The sequence below is a fragment of the Salmo salar genome, chromosome ssa19 (assembly GCF_905237065.1).
Source record: "Salmo salar chromosome ssa19, Ssal_v3.1, whole genome shotgun sequence".
Classification (NCBI taxonomy): Eukaryota; Metazoa; Chordata; class Actinopteri; order Salmoniformes; family Salmonidae; genus Salmo; species Salmo salar.
This window is the reverse complement of record NC_059460.1, coordinates 60,957,929-60,977,455: the sequence shown is the minus strand read 5'-3', so window position 1 is coordinate 60,977,455 and position 19,527 is coordinate 60,957,929. Positions and strand designations below refer to the sequence as shown.

Genomic DNA, 19,527 nt, shown 5'->3' with positions numbered 1-19,527 from the left:
ATCTATCTGACTCATGATGACTTACAGGCTACGTACCAATTATGTATCCTTGCTCCCACAGAGTGCACTTGTTCAGTTCCCTTCAATAATTTAAAAGGAAATGACAGGTTTAAGAAATATGGTAGAAATCTCTCAAACTAGGCCATGCCTCCACCCATCCAATGCTGTCAGATTTGTGGGAAGTAGTTAATGAGTGTGCACTTCAGGAGAGATGTTATTGTGACACACCCATGGTCTTAATCTAGGGCCGTGGCTATACCCCTGACTATTCTGACATCTTCCCTGATCAAGGGAGTAGGAGCAGTGTAGGGGGTCCGTAATGGCGGCAGAGAAGTCAGGCGCAGGAGAGCAAAAACTGATTTACAACGGCGCAGTTTAATAAATAAAACCACCGTAAACAGAACAATACATCAATGAGTAAACAAAACCCATTACACACCAGCATAACGTGCACAAGCACTACAGTAAACAATTCCGGACAAGGACATGGGGGGAACAGAGGGTAAATACACAACATGTAATGATGGAATTGAAACAAGTTGTGTGGGAAGACAAGACAAAACAAATGGAAAATGAAAGGTGGATCGGCGATGGCTAGAAGACCAGTGACGTCGACCGCCGAACGCCGCCTGAACAAGGAGAGGGACCGACTTCGGCGGAAGTCGTGACAAGCAGGTAACCCCCGCACATTGGTCCTCAATATTTACTAAATAAAGTAAAGTAAAAAATTATAAAAAGTAACACAATAAAATAACAATAATGATGCTATATACCCCCTGTATATAGCCTTGTTGTAAAGGTCTGTGTGTAGCTGGTGCAGAGGAGTCAGGCGCAGGACAGCAGAGATGAGTAATAAAAGTAACTTTACTCAAAATTACCAAGTACATGTAGTAATACCAAGCCCCCACAAAAGGACCGAAATACATAAAACAAATGCACAAAAACCATGGGGAAAACGGAGGGTTAAATAATGAACATGTAATTAGGGAATTGAAACCAGGTGTGTAAAACAAAGACAAAACAAATGGAAAATGAAAAGTGGATCGGCGATGGGTAGAAGGCCGGTGACCTCAACCGCCGAACGCCGCCCGAACAAGGAGAGGGACCGACTTCGGCGGAAGTCGTGACACTCGTTACTGTTATGTTATTGTGTTACAGTTTAAGTCGGAAGATTACATACACCTTAGCCAAATACATTTAAACTCAGGCTTTGTGATGGCTTCTCCAATACCTTGACTTTGTTGTCCTTAAGCCATTTTGCCACAACTTTGGAAGTATGCTTGGGGTCATTGTCCATTTGGAAGACCCATTTGCGACCAAGCTTTAACTTCCTGACTGATGTCTTCAGATGTTGTTTCAATATATCCACATAATTTCCTACCTCATGATGCTATCTATTTTGTGAAGTGCACCAGTCCCTCCTGCAGCAAAGCACCCCCACAACATGATGCTGCCACCCCCGTGCTTCACGGTTGGGATGGTGTTCTTCGGCTTGCAAGCCTCCCCCTTTTTCCTCCAAACATAATAATGGTCATTATTGCCAAACAGTTCTATTTTTGTTTCATCAGACCAGAGGACATTTCTCCAAAAAGTACGATTTTTGTTCCCATGTGCAGTTGTAAACCGTAGTTTGTTTTTTGGGGGGCGGTTTTGGAGCAGTGGCTTCTTCCTTGCTGAGCAGCCTTTCAGGTTATGTCGATATAGGACTCGTTTTACTGTGGATATAGATACTTTTGTACCTGTTTCCTCCAGCATCTTCACAAGGTCCTTTGCTGTTGTTCTGGGATTGATTTGCACTTTTTGCACCAAAGTACATTCATCTCTAGGAGACAGAACGCGTCTCCTTCCTGAGCGGTATGACGGCTGCGTGATCCCGTGGTGTTTATACCTGCATACTATTGTTTGTACAGATGAATGTGGTAACTTCAGGCATTTGGAAATTGCTCCCAAGGATGAACCAGACTATTTTTCTGAGGTATTGGCAGATTTTTTTTGATTTTCCCATGATGTCAAGCAAAGAGGCACTGAGTTTGAAGATATACCTTGAAATACATCCACAGGTACACCTCCAACTGATTCAAATGATGTCAATTAGCCTATCAGAAGCTTCTAATGCCATGACATCATTTTCTGGAATTTTCCAAGCTGTTTAAAGGCACAGTCAACTTAGTGTATGTAAACTTCTGACCCACTGGAATTGTGATACAGTGAATTATAAGTGAAATAATCTGTCTGTAAACAATTGATGGAAAAATTACTTGTGTCATGCACAAAGTAGATGTCCTAACCGACTTGCCAAAACTATAGTTTGTTAACAAGAAATTTGGGGACTGGTTGAAAAGCGACTTTTAATGACTCCAACCTAAGTGTACGTAAACTTCCAATTTCAACTGTACTTTTTATAATTTTTTACTTTCGTTTATTTAGTAAATATTGAAGACCAATCTGCAGTGGTACAGGTTAGTCGAGGTAATTTGTACATTTAGGTAGGGGTAAAGTGACTATGAATAGATAATAAACAGGATGTCACTGAGGACCATATCTGGACCTTTTTAGGATGTTATTGGGAAATTGTGTTATGGTCCCCTGGAGGTTTTGTCTATTTCCCGGGTTTTGTCCCGCTGAAGTCCCCAAGGACATTCTTGGGACGTTGTGTCATTTCTGACATCTTTCCTGATCAAGGGCGTAGGAGCAGGTAACAAAAATATTGATACTTTGATTTTGAAAAACGAGTCACTAGATTCATTGAGGGACTTTTATTTTGAAAAGGCCTCCGCTGCTGGAACGTGAGTCACTTCCCCTGCCCACACTCACTGCTTTGTTCTCACTCTCGGTTGTTATAAGCAGAGGGACAGTGTGTGAGTGAGCGAAAAAGCATGGTGCAGCACCACCATCATTACTCACTGCATCGGGGAAAGTAATTGTTGTTGGTAATATCACAGAATTTCTGTTCCCTACATAGTCATTACCTATAATACATCACTGCACTTAACAAAACAGTGCCATTTGTACATCCATTTTAATGATCAGTTAATCTGACTATTCTCTCATTGATTTCATTTACATACTTCAGCAATTTGAGTTTAGGTTTTTAGTATAGTTGTATTTTTAACAGAGCTGAGATTTACATTGAAGTGCAAAGTGAAGGAATAGGCGGGTGAAATCAGTCATTGTTTCAGGCATAGATGAGTAGCAGGAAGATAGGAATGCTGTGAACCAAGAGGTTGTAAGATCAAATCCCAGTTGAGGACATGCTACATAATAATTACTGTATGCTTAAAGATATGTAATGTATGTTAAATTGTTTCAAATACAGTAAGATGAAAACTGTGTGTGTGTGTGTGTGTGTGTGTGTGTGTGTCCTGAGAATTGCCAAAATACAAAGTGCTGTGAATGGATTAGTGGTTCACCAATCATGGGCTTGACAACAGTGACAAGGGGTGATGTGTAATGAAACTAGGGTCTGTGTGGGGGGGTGGGAAAATGTTTTTTCAAGATCATCAGGTGATGTCCCTGTGACAAACTGGGAACTAAATAAAAAAACTCCAGGGGACCATGACACAAGAATGACCTAAAAACATCCTTGGGACAAACTGGGAACTAGACAAAATCTCCAGGAGACCATGTCACAAGAATGACCTAAAAACATCCTTGGGACAAACTGGGAACTAGACAAAACCTCAGGGGACCATGATAAAATGTCCTTGGGGATGTCCCCCAGAAAACTGGGAACCAGACAAAACTTCCAGGGGACCATTACACAACGTCCTGGTGACCATTTCGTGATGTCCTAACAACTCATTATTGTTAGCAGGGTAGTTAGCTTTACATTTAGTTTAGTCATTTTTAGCTGTGTCGGGTTTTATCTAACTAGCTAAGGCTGGGTAGTTCTGGCTGTGTGAAAAACTGATAGTGAATGTTTTGAAGCCAAGAATAAATCAAATCAAATTTAATTTGTCACATGCGCCGAATACAACGGGTGTAGACCTTACAGTGAAATGCTTACTTACAAGCCCTTGACCAACAATGCAGTTTTAAGAAAAATACCTAAAATAACAAGAAATAAAAATGCCAAATAATTAAGAACAACAGTAAAATAACAATAGCGAGGCTATATACAGGGGGCCAGAGTCAGAGTCAATGTGCGGGGCACTGGTTAGTCAAGGTAATTGAGGTAACATATACATGTAGGTAGAGTTATTAAAGTGACTTATGCATAGATAATAACAGAGTAGCAGCAGCGAATACTTGCAACTGTAGCTACAGAATGCCTTGCACAATCACTGTGTTAGTCTGGATCATAGGGTCAGCAAGTTAGCAATGGATGTACCACCAGTCAAGAAGAGAAAAAAAGAGGACATAAGAGTTCTCTTCAAAGGAGTGTAAAGGACTGTAAGTAAGGTTCTTGGCAACTGCCCGCACATCACCGCTGGCAAATTTACTTTCTGCTTAGATGTCTTTAACTTCATCACAGTGATTATGGGTCATGAAGGTGTTCCATTTGTTAAGACCTTGTTCGGTGCTATCATGATCATGGCAGGAGAGTGACAGCCATGAACAGACAGGCAGAGAGGGAGAGAGAGGCTACAAACCAACAGGTAAGATAGTGAGATGTGCCTTTCCAAGCTCATAGAGTTCATAGACTGATGATCTGTCATAGTGTGAATCAAGCTGAATTATCATATATGATCTCTGATGAAATGATAGCAGCTTAAAGAGATTCTCCGGTACTTCTGTATACTTTTTAGCCAGTAGTTCTGGAAGTAGTACTCACGAGACAAAAGTGGTCCCCGAAAATTGCGTACTACATCACATATCTGCAGATTTGTGTACCACGTCATTGCTCTCGCTCTCACTCTGCTGTGTGTGCATCTTGCTAGCTGTTACTCAAATGGCAAGGGGCTGAAGCTCATTGGCTGAAACTCGAATTGCTAAGGGGCTGACCCACATGGAGAAACATTTTGGAAAAATGGCACCGCACAGCTTCCAGAAAACAGTCACTTTCAAACTAGGGATTTTGTGGCTAATTGAGGTAAGTCAGTAATTCTGCTCATAGACTATGTATCTACACATTGACATATCCAGCCCAAAGCGGGAGGTTTAAAAAATACTTAGTAGTCGCCAAAGTTCCGGAGCATGTCTTTAAGTCTAGGGTGCATTGAATGTGTTAACTTCATGAAGGAGAGAGGCAGCCAGGATTATATTTTATTTTTGACAATTGTGTAGATTGCAGATTGATTCATTTCAGTTTGAGCTTTCATGCCTACCTTTTTAAAATTAAAATAGTAATAATAATTTTAACTGTGTATGTCAATGGTTATAATTTAAGCAATAAGGCCCGAGGGGGTGTGGTGTATGGCCAATATACCACGGCTAAGGCGCTGTTCTGAGGTACGACGAAACGCGAAGTGCTAGGACATAGCCCTTAGCCATGGTATATTGGCCATATATCACAAACCCTGAGGTGCCATATTGCTTTTATAAACTGGTTACCAACGTAATTAGAGCAGTAAAAATACATGTTTTGACATACTATAAGGATCGACGCTGGAGACGAGAAGCAGGTACAGGGAGTGAACATTTAATGAAACACAGACAAGAAATAGAACAGGAACAGCGTCTGGACAGGGGAAAAATAATGACATCAATGCTGACACAGCCCTCGAGCACCAGAGAGGGAGAGCCGGAGCAGGCGTGACACATATCCATGGTATATGGTCTGATATACCACGGATTTCAGCCAATAAGCATTCAGTGCTCGAACCACCCAGTTTATAATACAGTATAATAACTGTATTTAACTTGGAAAATATTACGTTAGGTTTCAAACCATACAGTTTGTAGAGAAGCAGTAGTAACAACCTGACATAGGGGAAGTGAGAAGAATACGAGGAAATTAATCATACAGTAGTAGAGAAAGAACATAAAATATTTAATTGAATATACAGTATCCACATGAACAGTCATATTGGTATTCAGTACAGTATGAATGGCCATGGCCCTAAGAATGATTGGGCTGTAACAGAGTAAGTGCCTCCCTGCAAGGCACCCCTTAGCCTTGTAAATGTGCCCATTTGTAAGTTAAGATTTGTCTGTATCCTTTTCTCAAAGTCACTAGAAATGAGCATTTAATGCCAGAGTCAATCCTATGCCCCTAGCACTGATAGATGTCACTCCTAACACATATCTTCCTCAAATTCTAACATCTAGCCAAAAAAAACAAATTTCCATGGGCTTCATGGGTTCATAGTCTATACTTAGCAGGATGCCATGTACATAAAATCTATCTGACAATGGTCAGAATACTGACCTAGCCAATAGAGGAAAAAATGATGGATTGTCCCAGAGGGCAAAACTGGTTGGAATTATGTCATTATGATGTCATAGTCAGGTTGTATACAGGTTGGCATCCAGATAGTGGCCTAACAATATGACAACATTGTCATGACGACTTGATCTTGAAATGAAAAAGCCACTTGTACCTAGTTGTAGCAAAGACCAGTAGATGGTAGGCAAGTTAGCTATATGACCTATTCTCAACCAAGCAAACCATTTTACAACCACAAATTATGTCATTAAGCCTTTAAGGAAGTATTGTCTAGCATTGGTTATTCTATCCACTGCACCAGAACCCTTGTGGGCAGCCCCGGGGTGTGGGCGGTACATATGCCTGTCCCAGGGGGGTCATCAGACATACCAGCCAGTGTGCCAACTCCCAGTGACATTATCAAACAGGCTAATCAAGCCCATGCTGTCACCACTCTGTAATGACTAACGCTAGCCATCACTCTCAGCAATGTTGCCCGCAGCGGGGGGGACGTGCCGTTGGCACACCAGAGACTTAATGCGCCACACACTGTGGGTAGCAAACATGTGACCAGAACTGAAAAAAAGGATTGAGAAGAGAATAGAGCTAGATGCTGCAAACATTACTGGCACTGTAATCATAATCATTATTATCATCAACAACAACAACACAACATCATCGTCTATATTTTGTCAAACTCACATTTAGGATCAAGGGAATCCAGTGAAAAAAATATTTGTCCGGGCCGGTCCAGATCGGCCTTGATTTGGCCCAAAATAGAAGTCTATGATTGGTTCAAATTACGTCAAGTCTGGACCAGCCTTGATTAGGCCCAAACTTGGTTCAGATTTGCTCCGTTCCTAACTGGCCTTGATTGGGAACAAACTTGATTCAGATTTGGCCTGGTCGGGACCAGCCTTGATTTATCCCAAACTTCGTTCAGATTTGGTCTGGACCGGCTTTGGTTGGGGCCAAACTTTGTTCAGATTTGGTCCAGTCCAGCTTTGATTTGGCCCAGAATTGGTTCAGATTTGGTCTGGTCCAGATCGGCCTTTGTTTGGGCTAAACTTGGTTCAGATTTGGTCCGGTCTAGATTTGGCCGAAACATAAACATCTATGATTGATTCTTATTTGGTCCGGCCCAGACTGACCAAATTTGGTCTTGTTTCGGGGCATAGCTCATTAGAATAATACCTTGTGTGGTTCATTTTGACATTTACATTTCGGTCATGTAGCAGTGACATGTTTAAATGTTCTTCTATTTTTCTGTCTTATTGGATCATGTTGTCAGGCATGGTTTGTCTGACAGATGTTATTTCTATGTAAAATATTCTGTAACAAGTGTTGTTTTTGAGCTCAATGGTGGATCTATTCATAATTATTTAAGAGATGTAAGTGAAATTATGTACGATTGATATTTGGCCATAGAAACGACCAAAAAGTATGCCTTTTCAATGGCTGTAAAATACATATTTTCAACATCTGTAAAATATGTCAACTTTCACTAAGAACTGAAAATGAAAGTTGATCTCATTGTCCATAAAATACATGTTCTCAATGTCCATAAAAATATGTATTTTCAAAGTCATAAAATACATATTTTCAACTTTCACTTAGAACTGAAAATGAAAGTGACTTCAACATTTGTAAAATATGTATTTTCCACATATTTTTAACTGCATTTTGCTCACTGGGATACAGCTATGGTAGCAGTTTGCTTTTTTGTAACAGAGAGAAACCTCTATTTGGAGCTAGAAATCTAAGACATGAGGAAACTATATTATAATCACAATTATGGATGATATAACTGACTTGGTTGAAGACAACAACAGGGGTAGAGCATTCACACCACACCACTGTTCCATCGCTCAACACTCTAACACAGACAAGGGAAGTGTCCCAAATGGCACCATTTTCTTCTCTAAAGTACTGCACTAAATTCAGAATAGGGAATGCATCCAACAATTTCTCCATAAAAGATTGTCAGCAGCCCAAGCTCAAAGTGATACTGGCAGGAGAATAAAAACAGCTGCAGCATCACCACAAGGCAACTACAGAACTATCTCCTCACAGCCGCCTCCCTTTGATCTCCCTAATCTTGTTTAAAGAAAGTAGCGTGGGGCTCGGGCTATGTCGCCGTGGAGTACTGCTTGCATTGCATTGCAGCCATTCCTAGCTGATATTATTCAATGTCTACAGTGCCTTCAGAAAGTATTCATACCCCTTGACTTATTCCACATTTTGTTGTGTGTTTACACACAAAACCCGATCCTTTTTAGCACATTTTTCAAAACAAAATACATAAATATCTCATTTACATAAGTATTCACACCCCTGAGTCAATACTTTGTAGAAGCACCTTTGGCAGTGATTACAGCTGTGAGTCTTTTAGGGTAAGTCTCTAAGAGCTTTGCACACCTGGATTGTACAATATTTTCCCATTCAATTTTTTTAAATTCTTTAAGCTCTGTCAAGTTGATTTTTGATCATTGCTAGACAGCCATCTTCAAGTCTTGCCATAGATTTTTAAGACGATTTATGTCAAAACTGTAACTAGGCCACTCAAGAACATCAATGTCATCTTGGTAAGCAACTACAGCATAGATTTGGCAATGTGTTTTAGGTTTTTGTCCTGCTGAAAGCTGAATTTGTCTCCCAGTGTCTGTTGGAAAGCAGACTGAATCAGGTTTTCCTCTAGGATTTTTCCTGTGTTTATAGCTGTATTCCGTTTATTTTTATGGTAAAAAACTCCCTACTCCTTGCCGATGACAAGCATACCCATAACATGATGCAATCACCACCATGCTTAAAAATATGTGGTACTCAGTGTGTATTCAGTGATGTGTTGTGTTGGATTTGCCCCAAACATAACACTTTGTATTCAGGACAAAAGTAAATTTGTTTGCCACATCTTCTGCAGTATTACTTAATTAAGTGCCTTATTGCAAACAGGATGCATGTTTTGGGATATTTTTTTATTATGAACAGAGGTTTCCTTCTTTTCATTCTCTCATTTAGGTTAGTGCAACTACAATGTTGTTGATCCATCCCCAGTTCTTTCCTATCACAACCATTAAACTCTGTAACTATTTTATACAGGACTCATGGTGAAAGCCCAGAGTAGTTTCCTTCCTCTCCGGCAACTGAATTAGGAAGGACGCCTGTATCTTTGTATTGACTGGGTGTATTGATACACCATCCAAACTGTAATTAATAACTTCACCATGCTCAAAGGGATATTCAGCGTCCGCATTAAAAAACACACATCTACCAATCGGTGCCCTTCTTTGCGAGGGATTGGAAAACCTCCCTGGTCTTTGTGGTTGAATCTGTGCTTGAAATTCCCTACTCGATTGAGGGACCTTACAGATAATTGTATGTGTGGGATACAGAGATGGGGTAGTTATTCAAAAATCATGTTTACCCGCTATTATTGAACACGGAACGAGTCCATGCAACTTATTTTGTCATTTGTTAAGCACATTTTTACTCCTAAACTTATCAAGGCTTGCAATAACAAAGGGGTTGAATACTTATTCACTCAAGACATACCAGTTTTTTTTTTTTTTTTATTTCAAACATTTTCTACTAACAAAATTCCACTTTGACATTACAGGGGATTGTGTTTAGATCAGTGACACAAAATCTCAATTTAATTAATTTTAAATTCAGACTGTAACACAACAAAATGTGGAAAAAGTAAAGGGGTGTGAATACTTTCTGAAGGCGACGTACATATATACATATGAGATGGGACATAAAAATAAATAAATATTTAATACATTTTGATAATTCTTGTTTTATCAAGATATTTCGAACAAAAACATTTTTTTTTTATATTACCAGAACAAACACTAGTGTATCATCAATTGGCTACAATTAGCCTACATCAGCTAATCAGGACCACAGAGATCACAATAATTGTCTGTAACAATATGGTCAGCGATATCAATTCTGTCCTTCCCTTTGAAACGACAACACAATTGTTAATTTTTTTGTTCTTCTCAAAGGGACAAATCGGGGGAAAAACAAGGATGCTTTACTCTTAAGTGTTTTTTTCCTGCATACACTGATTTCTACCATTGAAAATTGACACTTGACAGTGACAGGGATAACTATACTACACGGATTCCCTGTGTCTGTCACAAATGACAACCGACGGTAAGAGTGCTATGAATGCTATTTCAAATAGGCTAACAATATTTAATAATGCAACACAACATGTGGACAGTACAGACAATCACTGTTTTTAAATTCGAGACAAATTAAATGACAAGTTTGCTAGCGCACTTCAACACTTTTCTCAGACATCCACTAAGTAAACATCACTTACCTAGAAGCATAGTGCCGGGTACTGTGATTCGTTTTTTAAACTCCTATCCCTTTGAAGATACAGATTCCTGGTAAATATTGCCACAATGTTCCCTAACGTTCTCCAAAAGAAAACAACCTAAAAGAGCAGCCTATTTCTCTCTCACTCTCCTGCGCCTGTCTCTCTCACTCTACTTCCCTCTGTGCAGTGGTAGTCTTTTGTCAGTCAACTCAATGACACATCGCTCTGCTAATCCAATCTGCCGCAGCTCACAGGAATGATACACATGCGCCTCAATTAAAAGCTTCATGCTACGCTGATCAGTGTGCCAAGGAGGAGAGGGAGAGACAGAGAGAAAGGAACAGAGATTAGGGGGAGAGGGAGAGCGAGAAAGCGGGAGAATAAAGAGTGAGAGTGAGAGAGAGAGAGAGAGAGAGAGAGAGAGAGAGAGAGAGAGAGGAGTGGAGACAAGGGGGAGAGGAAGGGAGTGGGAGGGAAAGAGAGAAAAAGAGTGGGAGATGAGTTGGTGTTGGCCAGCACCAACTGTTTCCTCTTAACCCCATTCACCCCTCTTTGTCTTCTTTCTCTCTCGCTCTTGCCATCCAACTGGCTCTCACAACTATTCTGTTTTTCTTTCGTTATTCACACCTGCATAGTCCCTGCCAGATAGCAGAAACATCAGTCTATTTACAATGGCTTTTTAAAAACACACTGCGTCTGAACCCTCTCCATCATCACTACTTGAGAAATTACACAACTGCACAACAATGCAGATGCATCTGTTTGGAAATAACGCAAAGTAATATTAAAGAGCATTTTACAGGGTTGATTTTTAAAATAAAATAATAATAATTTTCATGTTGCTGAAGCAGAAAAAAAGTTTGGAATGTCTGACTGTGCAATGAAGGTACGATACATACAGTGCATTCGTAAACTACTCAGACCCCTTGACTTCCTTCCATTCTGCTAGCAAACGTGCAAAATAAAATCGATGACGTACGCGGAAGATTAAACTACCAACAGGACATTCAAAACTGTAATATCTTATGCTTCACAGAGTCGTGGCTGAACGATGACATTATCAACAAGCAGCTGGCTGGTTATACGCTGTCTTGGCAGGACAGAACAGCGGTGTCTGGTAAGACAAGGGGCGGTGGACTATGTATTTTTGTAAATAACATCTGGTGCACAATATCTAAAGAAGTCTCGAAGTTTTGCTCGCCTGAGGTAGAGTATCTCATGATAAGCTGCAGACCACACTATCTACCGAGAGAGTTTTCATCTGTATTTTTCATAGCTGTCTACATACCACCACAGACTGATGCTGGCACTAAAACCGCACTGAATGAGCTGTATTCCATCATAAGCAAACAGGAAAACGCTCACCCAGAGGCGGCGCTCCTAGTAGCCTGCGGACTTTAATGCAGAGAAACTTAAATCCATCTTACCAAATTTCTATCAGCATGTTAAATGTGCAACCAGAGGGAAAAAAAATCTGGACCACCTTTACTCCACACACAGAGATGCATTCAAAGCTCTCCATCGCCCTCCATTTGGCAAATCTGACCATAATTCCATCCTCCTGATTCCAAGCAAAAATTTATGCACGAAGCACCAGTGACTTGATCAATAAAAAAGTGGTCAGATGAAGCAGATGCTAAGCTACAAGACTGTTTTGCTAGCACAGACTGGAATATGTTCCGGGATTCCTCAGATGGCATTGAGGAGTACACCACATCAGTCATTGGCTTCATCAATAAGTGCATCAATGACGTCATCCCCACACTGACCGTACGTACGTACATACCCCAACCAGAAGCCCTGGATTACAGGCAACATCCACACTGAGCTAAAGGCTAGAGCTGCCGCTTTCAAGGAGCGGGACTCTAAACCGGAAGCTTATAAGAAATCCCGCTATGCCCTCTGACGAACCAAACAGGCAAAGCGTCAATACAGGCCTAAAATCGAATCGTACTACACTGGCTCTGACGCTCGTCGGATGTGGTAGGGCTTGCAAACCATTACAAAGGGAAGCACAGCCGAGAGCTTCCCAGTGACACGAGCCTACCAGATGAGCTTAACTACTTCTATGCTCGCTTCGAGGCAAATAACACTGAAATATGCATGAGAGCACCAGCTGTTCTGGAAGACTATGTGATCACGCTCTCCACAGCTGATTTGAGTAAGACCTTGAAACAGGTCAACATTCACAAGGCCGCAGGGCCAGACGGATTACCAGGACGTGTACTGCGAGCATGCACTGACCAACTGGCAAGTGTCTTCACTGACATTTTCAACCTCTCCCTGTCCAAGTCTATAATACCAACATGTTGTAAGCAGGCCACCATAGTCCCTGTGCCCAAGAACACTAAGGTAAGATGCCTAAATGACTACCGACCCATAGCACTCACATCTGTAGCCATGAAGTGCTTTGAAAGGATGGTCATGGCTTACATCAACACCATTACCCCAGAAACCCTAGACCCACACCAATTTGCATACCGCCCTAACAGATCCACAGATGATGAAATCTCTATTGCACTCCACACTGCCCTTTCCCTCCTGGACAAAAGGAACACCTATATGAGAATGCTACTCATTGACTACAGCTCAGCGTTCAACACCATAGCGCCCTCAAAGCTCATCAATAAGCTAAGGACCCTGGGAATAAACACCTCCCTCTGCAACTGGATCCTGGACTTCCTAACGAGTCGCCCCCAGGTGGTAAGGGTAAGTAACAACACATCCGCCACGCTCACCCTCAACACAGGGGCCCCTCAGAGGTGTGTGCTCAGTCCCCTCCTGTACTCCCTGTTCACTCAGGCACGACTCCAACGCCATCATTAAGTTTGTCAATGACACAACACTGGTAGGCCTGATCAGACAGTGACGAAACAGCCTATAGGGAGGAGGTCAGCGACCTGGCCATGTGGTACCAGGACAACAACCTCTCCCTCAATGTGATCAAGACAAAGGAGATGATTGTGGACTACAGGAAAAAGAAGACCGAGCACGCCCCCATTCTCATCGACAGGGCTGTAGTGGAGCAGGTTCAGAGTTTCAAGTTCCTTGGTGTCCACATCACCAACAAACTAACATGGTCCAAGCACACCAAGACAGTCGTGAAGAGGGCACGACAAAACCTATTCCCCCTCAGCAGACTGAAAAGATTTGTCATGGGTCCTCAGATCCTCAAAAGGTTCTACAGCTGCACCATTGAGAGCATCCTGACTGGTTGCATCAATGCCTGTTATGGCAACTGCTCGGCCTCCACCCGCAAGCCACTGCAGAGGGTAGTGCATATGGCCCAGTACATCACTGGGGCCAAGCTTCCTGCCATCCAGGACCTCTACACAAGGCGGTGTCAGAGGAAGGCCATAAAACAGCTTCTACCCCCAAGCCATAAGACTACTGAACATCTAATCAAATGGCTACCCAGACTATTTGCATTTTTCCACATTTTGCAACGTTATACCTGCCTTATACAAAAATGTATTAAATGTTGTTTTTCCCTCATCAATTTACACACAATACCTCATAACATTTCTGATCATTTATATTTAAAAAAAACTGAATTAATACATATACATAAGTATTCAGACCCTTTACTCAATACTTTGTTGAAGCACCTTTGGCAGTTTTTATTTTTATTTCACCTTTATTTAACCAGGTAGGCTCGTCGAGAACAAGTTCTCATTTACAACTGCGACCTGGCCAAGATAAAGCACAGCAGTTCAACACATACAACAACACAGAGTTACACATGGAATAAACAAACATACAGTCAATAATACAGTAGAAAAAAGAAAAATCTATATACAGTGAGTGCAAATGAGGTAAGATAAGGGAGTTAAGGCAATAAATAGGCCATGGTGGCGAAGTAATTACAATATAGCAATTAGACACTGGAATGGTAGATGTGCGGAAGATTAATGTGCAAGTAGAGATACAGGAGTGCAAAGGAGGAAGATAAATAAATAAATAAATAAATAAATACAGTATGGGGATGAGGTAGTTGGATGGGCTGTTTACAGATGGGCTATGTACAGGTGCAGTGATCTGACAGCTGGTGCTTAAAGCTAGTGAGGGTGGTAAAAGTCTCCAGCTTTAGTGAGTTTTGCAGTTCGTTCCAGTCATTGGCAGCAGGGAACTGGAAGGAAAGGCGGCCAAAGGAGGAATTGGCTTTGGGGGTGACCAGTGATATATACCTGCTGGAGCGCGTGCTACGGGTGGGTGCTGCTATGGTGACCAGTGAGCTGAGATAAGGCGGGGCTTTACCTAGCAAAGACTTGTAGATGACCTGGGTTTGGCGACGAGTATGAAGCGATGGCCAGCCAACGAGGGCGTACAGGTCGCAGTGGTGGTTAATATATGGGGCTTTGGTGACAAAACGGATGGCACTGTGATAGACTGCATCCAATTTGTTGAGTAGAGTGTTGGAGGCTATTTTATAGATGACATCGCCGAAGTCGAGGATCGGTAGGATGGTCAGTTTTACGAGGGTATGTTTGGCAGCATGAGTGAAGGATGCTTTGTTGCGAAATAGGAAGCCGATTCTAGATTTAATTTTAGATTGGAGATGCTTAATGTGAGTCTGGAAGGAGAGTTTACAGTCTAGCCAGACACCTAGGTATTTGTAGTTGTCCACATATTCTAAGTCAGAACCGTCCAGAGTAGTGATGCTGGACGGGCGGGTGACTACGGCCTCAAATCTCAGTGACTACGGCCTCAAATCTCCCAAGTGGCACAGCGGTCAAAGGCACTGCATCTCAGTGCAAGAGGCATCACTACAGTCCCTGGTTCGAATCCAGGCTGTATCACATCTGGCTGTGATTGGGAGTCCCATAGGGTGGCGCACAATTGGCCCACGGTCGTCCGGGTTTGGCCGGGGTAGGCCGTCATTGTAAATAAGAATTTGTTCTTAACCTTTAGTTCAATTTCAAATGTAAAACAATAAGTATTCATGGGTATGATGCTACAAGCTTGGCACACCTGTAGTTGGGGAGTTTCTCCAATTCTTCTCAGCAGATCCTATCAAGCTCTGTCAGGTTGGATGGGGAGCGTTGCTGCACAGCTATTTTCAGGTCTCTCCCAGAGATGTTCGATCAGGTTCAAGTCCGGGCTCTGGCTGGGCCACTCAAGGTCATTCAGATACTTGACCCGATGCCATTCCTGCATTGTTCTGTCTGTGTGTTCAGGGTCGTTGTCCTGTTGGAAGGTGAACCTTCGCCCCGGTCTGAGGTCCTGAACTCTCTGGAGCAGATTTTCATCAAGGATCTCTCTGTGCTTTGCTCCGTTCATCTTTCCCTCAATCCTGACTAGTCTCGCAGTCCCTGCCGCTGCCAGGTTTTCTCCAGACGTGAAACTTGGCATTCAGTTCAATCTTGGTTTCATCAGACCAGATAATCTTGTTTCTCATGGTCTGAGAGTCATTTAGGCGCCTTTTGGCAAACTCCAAGCAGGCTGTCATGTGCCTTTTACTGAGGAGTGGCTTCCGTCAGGCCACTCTACCATAAAGGCCTGATTGGTGGGGTGCTACAGAGATGATTGTCCTTCTGGAAGGTTCTTCCAACTCCACAGAGGAACTCTGTCAGAGTGACGGGTTCTTGGTCACCTCCCTGACCAAGGCCCTTCTCCCCCGATTGCTCAGTTTTGCCGGGTGGCCAGCTCAAGGAAGAGTCTTGGTGGTTCCAAACCTCTTCCATTTAAGAATGACGGAGGCCACTGTGTTCTTGGGGACTTGTGCCTCAACAAAATCCTGTCTCGGCGCTCTATGGACAATTCCTTCAACCTCATGACTTGGTTTTTGCTCTGACATGCACTGTCAACTGTGGGACCTTATATAGACAGGTGTGTGCCTTTCCAAATCATGTCCAATCAATTGAATTTACCACAGGTGCACTCAAAACAAGTTGTAGAAACATGTCAAGGATGATCAATGGAAACAGGCTGCACCTGAGCTCAAAGGGTCTGAATACTTAAGTAAATATGTTATTTGTGTTCGTTTTTTAATACATTTCCAAACATTTCTAAAAACCTGTTTTTGCTTTGTCATTATTGGGTATTGATGAGATAAAAATCATATTTAATCAATTTTAGAATAAGGCTGTTTTATTTGTTTAACTAGGCAAGTCACTTAAGAACAAATTCTTATTTTACAATGACGGCCTATCGGGGAACAGTGTGACAGGGGCAGAATGACAGATTTTTACCTTGTCAGCTCCAGAATTCGATCCAGAAACCTTTCGGTTACTGGCCCAACGCTCTAACCACTGGCCCAACGCTCTAGGCTACCTGCCGCCCTGTAATGTAACAAAATATGGAAAAAGTAAAGTGGTCTGAATACTTCCCGAATGCACTGTACATACCAAAAGGCTAAAATCTATTAGTGTGGTCGCTGCGTGTTGTACTAAGGCTGTTTAGTATTTTTACAAGAGGTTCAACATTTATTTGATTTTATAATTAATAAAAAAATGTAAATATATTTTTGAGCTATTAAGTATCTCATAGACTCTTTATTTCATCTTTCCACAATTCATCCCATCCTATCTCCAGGGCTGGCTCGCACTATACGCGGACCACGCGCTGTTAATTATTATTATACTTTCTTTTAAACAGTCTTACTGTTTACAAAACACAAGGTACAATTTTGAAATCGGGGTAGTGCATCAGGAGTTTTCCTCTTGTTATGTCAATTACCAACAGACCTATCCATAAAGCATGACAAGAGATTATTTCAAGCATAACCTCCAAGGGACCCCATTGACTTTGTTATAATGTTTGAGTCACTCAGACAGTTTATGAACACACATACTGTAATTAGGGTTGCAAAATTCCGGGAACTTTTCATAAATTCTCAGATTTTCCAGAAATCCTGATTGGAGGATTCCAGATTTCCTGCTTATTCCCTCCTGATTCCAGGAAACCTTCAACCTGAGTTTCGGGAAAACTGAGGAATTTATTGAAAGTTCAGGGAATTTGGCAACACTACACATAAGCAATGGCAAAATGGGTAGAATTGCAAAACTTAAAAAAAAGTTTTTCTGCATCATGTAGAATTGCAGGAAATTAAGAGAATTTTGTCTAGGTCGCCAAGAGTGGGGGCCTCTAAAAGGTTCTTGCGCAGAACCCCACATTTGTGACTAGTTTCAGGAAACTAGGCGTATGTCGCACGTCAATACTTCACAGGAGCGCCATTTGAACGTAAACATAATTTTTTTGATCAAAATATGTTTTAGGGAAGAAATGCCCTCTGGAACATGTGAACTTTCATGTGCCTTAATAACAAACTTGTATTCCATCCATAAATACAAATAAAATTGTTAAATTACGAGCCTAGTTGCTTTAGCCACGGAAAAAGAGAGGAACCTCCCTGCTAGCCATGATTAGCTAAGATAATGGATTGGCTGGACACGCCGAGAGATGAGTTTGGATTGGTCTGCCATGTAGCATGCTTCTGTCTATAACATGAGCTGTTCAGTATGTGTTGATATGTCCTTTCTATCGTGCCGTTTCTTTTAAACATATAACGTTAGCCATCGAGAACTACAAACGTTTTGCTGCTTCTCTCAACAATGTCGATGCCCTGAATTTAGCAGGCGCTATCAGCAGATCAGTTGGAAAAAGTGATGGGTTACTTTCTGCACATGCCACGGTCAGTGTAAACCGGAGTGACTTGACACAATGCTGGCCAAACAAGACGTAGCTACAAACAAAACTGAGTTAAATGGTTCCAGTCTGCCGTGAAGCGTTCATCCATGTATACGGTAAGAGTCTAGCTACATGTTCAGATATAAGTTTCACATTTTGTCAGAAAGTCGTTTTCATTGCAAGTTAAAGCTTACTGTTAGCTAGTAAACTTTAGATCTAAAATTGACCCTAGAAGTAGTACTGTTGGGAGATCTGGAGAGACTAATATACTAATACTCTTAGTAAAAGTATTTATCGTCAACTCGCAATCTGTGGATTCTATTTGATTAGATAGATTGAAATTCTATGTTAAACATCACAGCATAGTTGAAAGATATATGGTGCGTAGAAATCCGAAGAGGCTGACCAGCAGAGATAGGTGGGATGGGCTGAGGGAAGCTAAGGGTTGGGATGTGGAATTGGAGACAAGTGGGAGTGGAGTTGCTGGGCGGGGTATAGAATGACGGTCAAAGATAAAAGTTAAAAAAATAAAGTCAAAATAAAACATAACAAAAAGTAAGTTTGACTGACACTGAAGGGCAGTGTTGTTACAGCTAATGCCTGTTTGCCTGATGCTGATGCTGTGCAGGTGTTTGTACACATGCATATACACACACTCTCATTCAAATGCACACATATGCCCATACATGGACACACACACACACACACACACGTAAATAGTGCCATACATGCACTCAAACATATTCAGTTGGCCTTGCTGTTATGATTTTTGATATCCTTGATGTCTTTTGTTTTTGGCATTTTGGTGAATTGAGGACGGGTGTCTTGAGGGTGGGGACTGGAATTATTATTTTTTACGGGGGGGGGGGGACTGTGTAGGGGGTCTTGGAGGACTGATGGCCTGGTGGTTGGGAGTTTGGGCCGGTGGCTGATGGATCGCTGGTTTGGGTCCCCGTTTTTTGACCTTGTGGGAGATCTGTTAACGTGCCCTTGAGCAGGGCGTTGACCCTGGTTGCTTATGCGTTTCGCTCTGGATGGGAGTCGGTTAGATGACTAATGTGATATAGTTGTTGAGTGCCTTCACTGCAAGTATAATGTATGTTTTAAATATTCTAGAAAAAAAAATATTAAAAAAAACATTAGCTTGCTGGCTTGCTAGCTAACGTTATGATCTGTGTAGTAATATTACTTGAATCAGGAATCCATTTGCATTGCTAGTTATAGCCTTATGTTAGCTAGCTGACATTGAACCTAGTTT

At 41.7% G+C, this 19,527-nt stretch overlaps 1 protein-coding gene across 2 annotated transcripts in view; it reads right to left on the bottom strand.

The window, feature by feature from the left end:
* Positions 1-19,527, bottom strand: part of LOC106579138 (zinc finger protein 385C) — a 149,295-nt gene that overhangs the window by 37,652 nt on the left and 92,116 nt on the right. Inside the window, exon 1 of one of the 2 annotated variants that reach the window (XM_045702572.1) lies at positions 10,641-11,009. The exons of the other annotated variant lie outside the window; for it this stretch is intronic. Within the exon in view, the coding sequence (XP_045558528.1) occupies positions 10,641-10,650 (10 nt within the window). The 5' untranslated portion in view covers positions 10,651-11,009. Of the gene's footprint in view, positions 1-10,640; positions 11,010-19,527 lie in introns of those variants that run through there. 2 annotated transcript variants of the gene reach the window in all.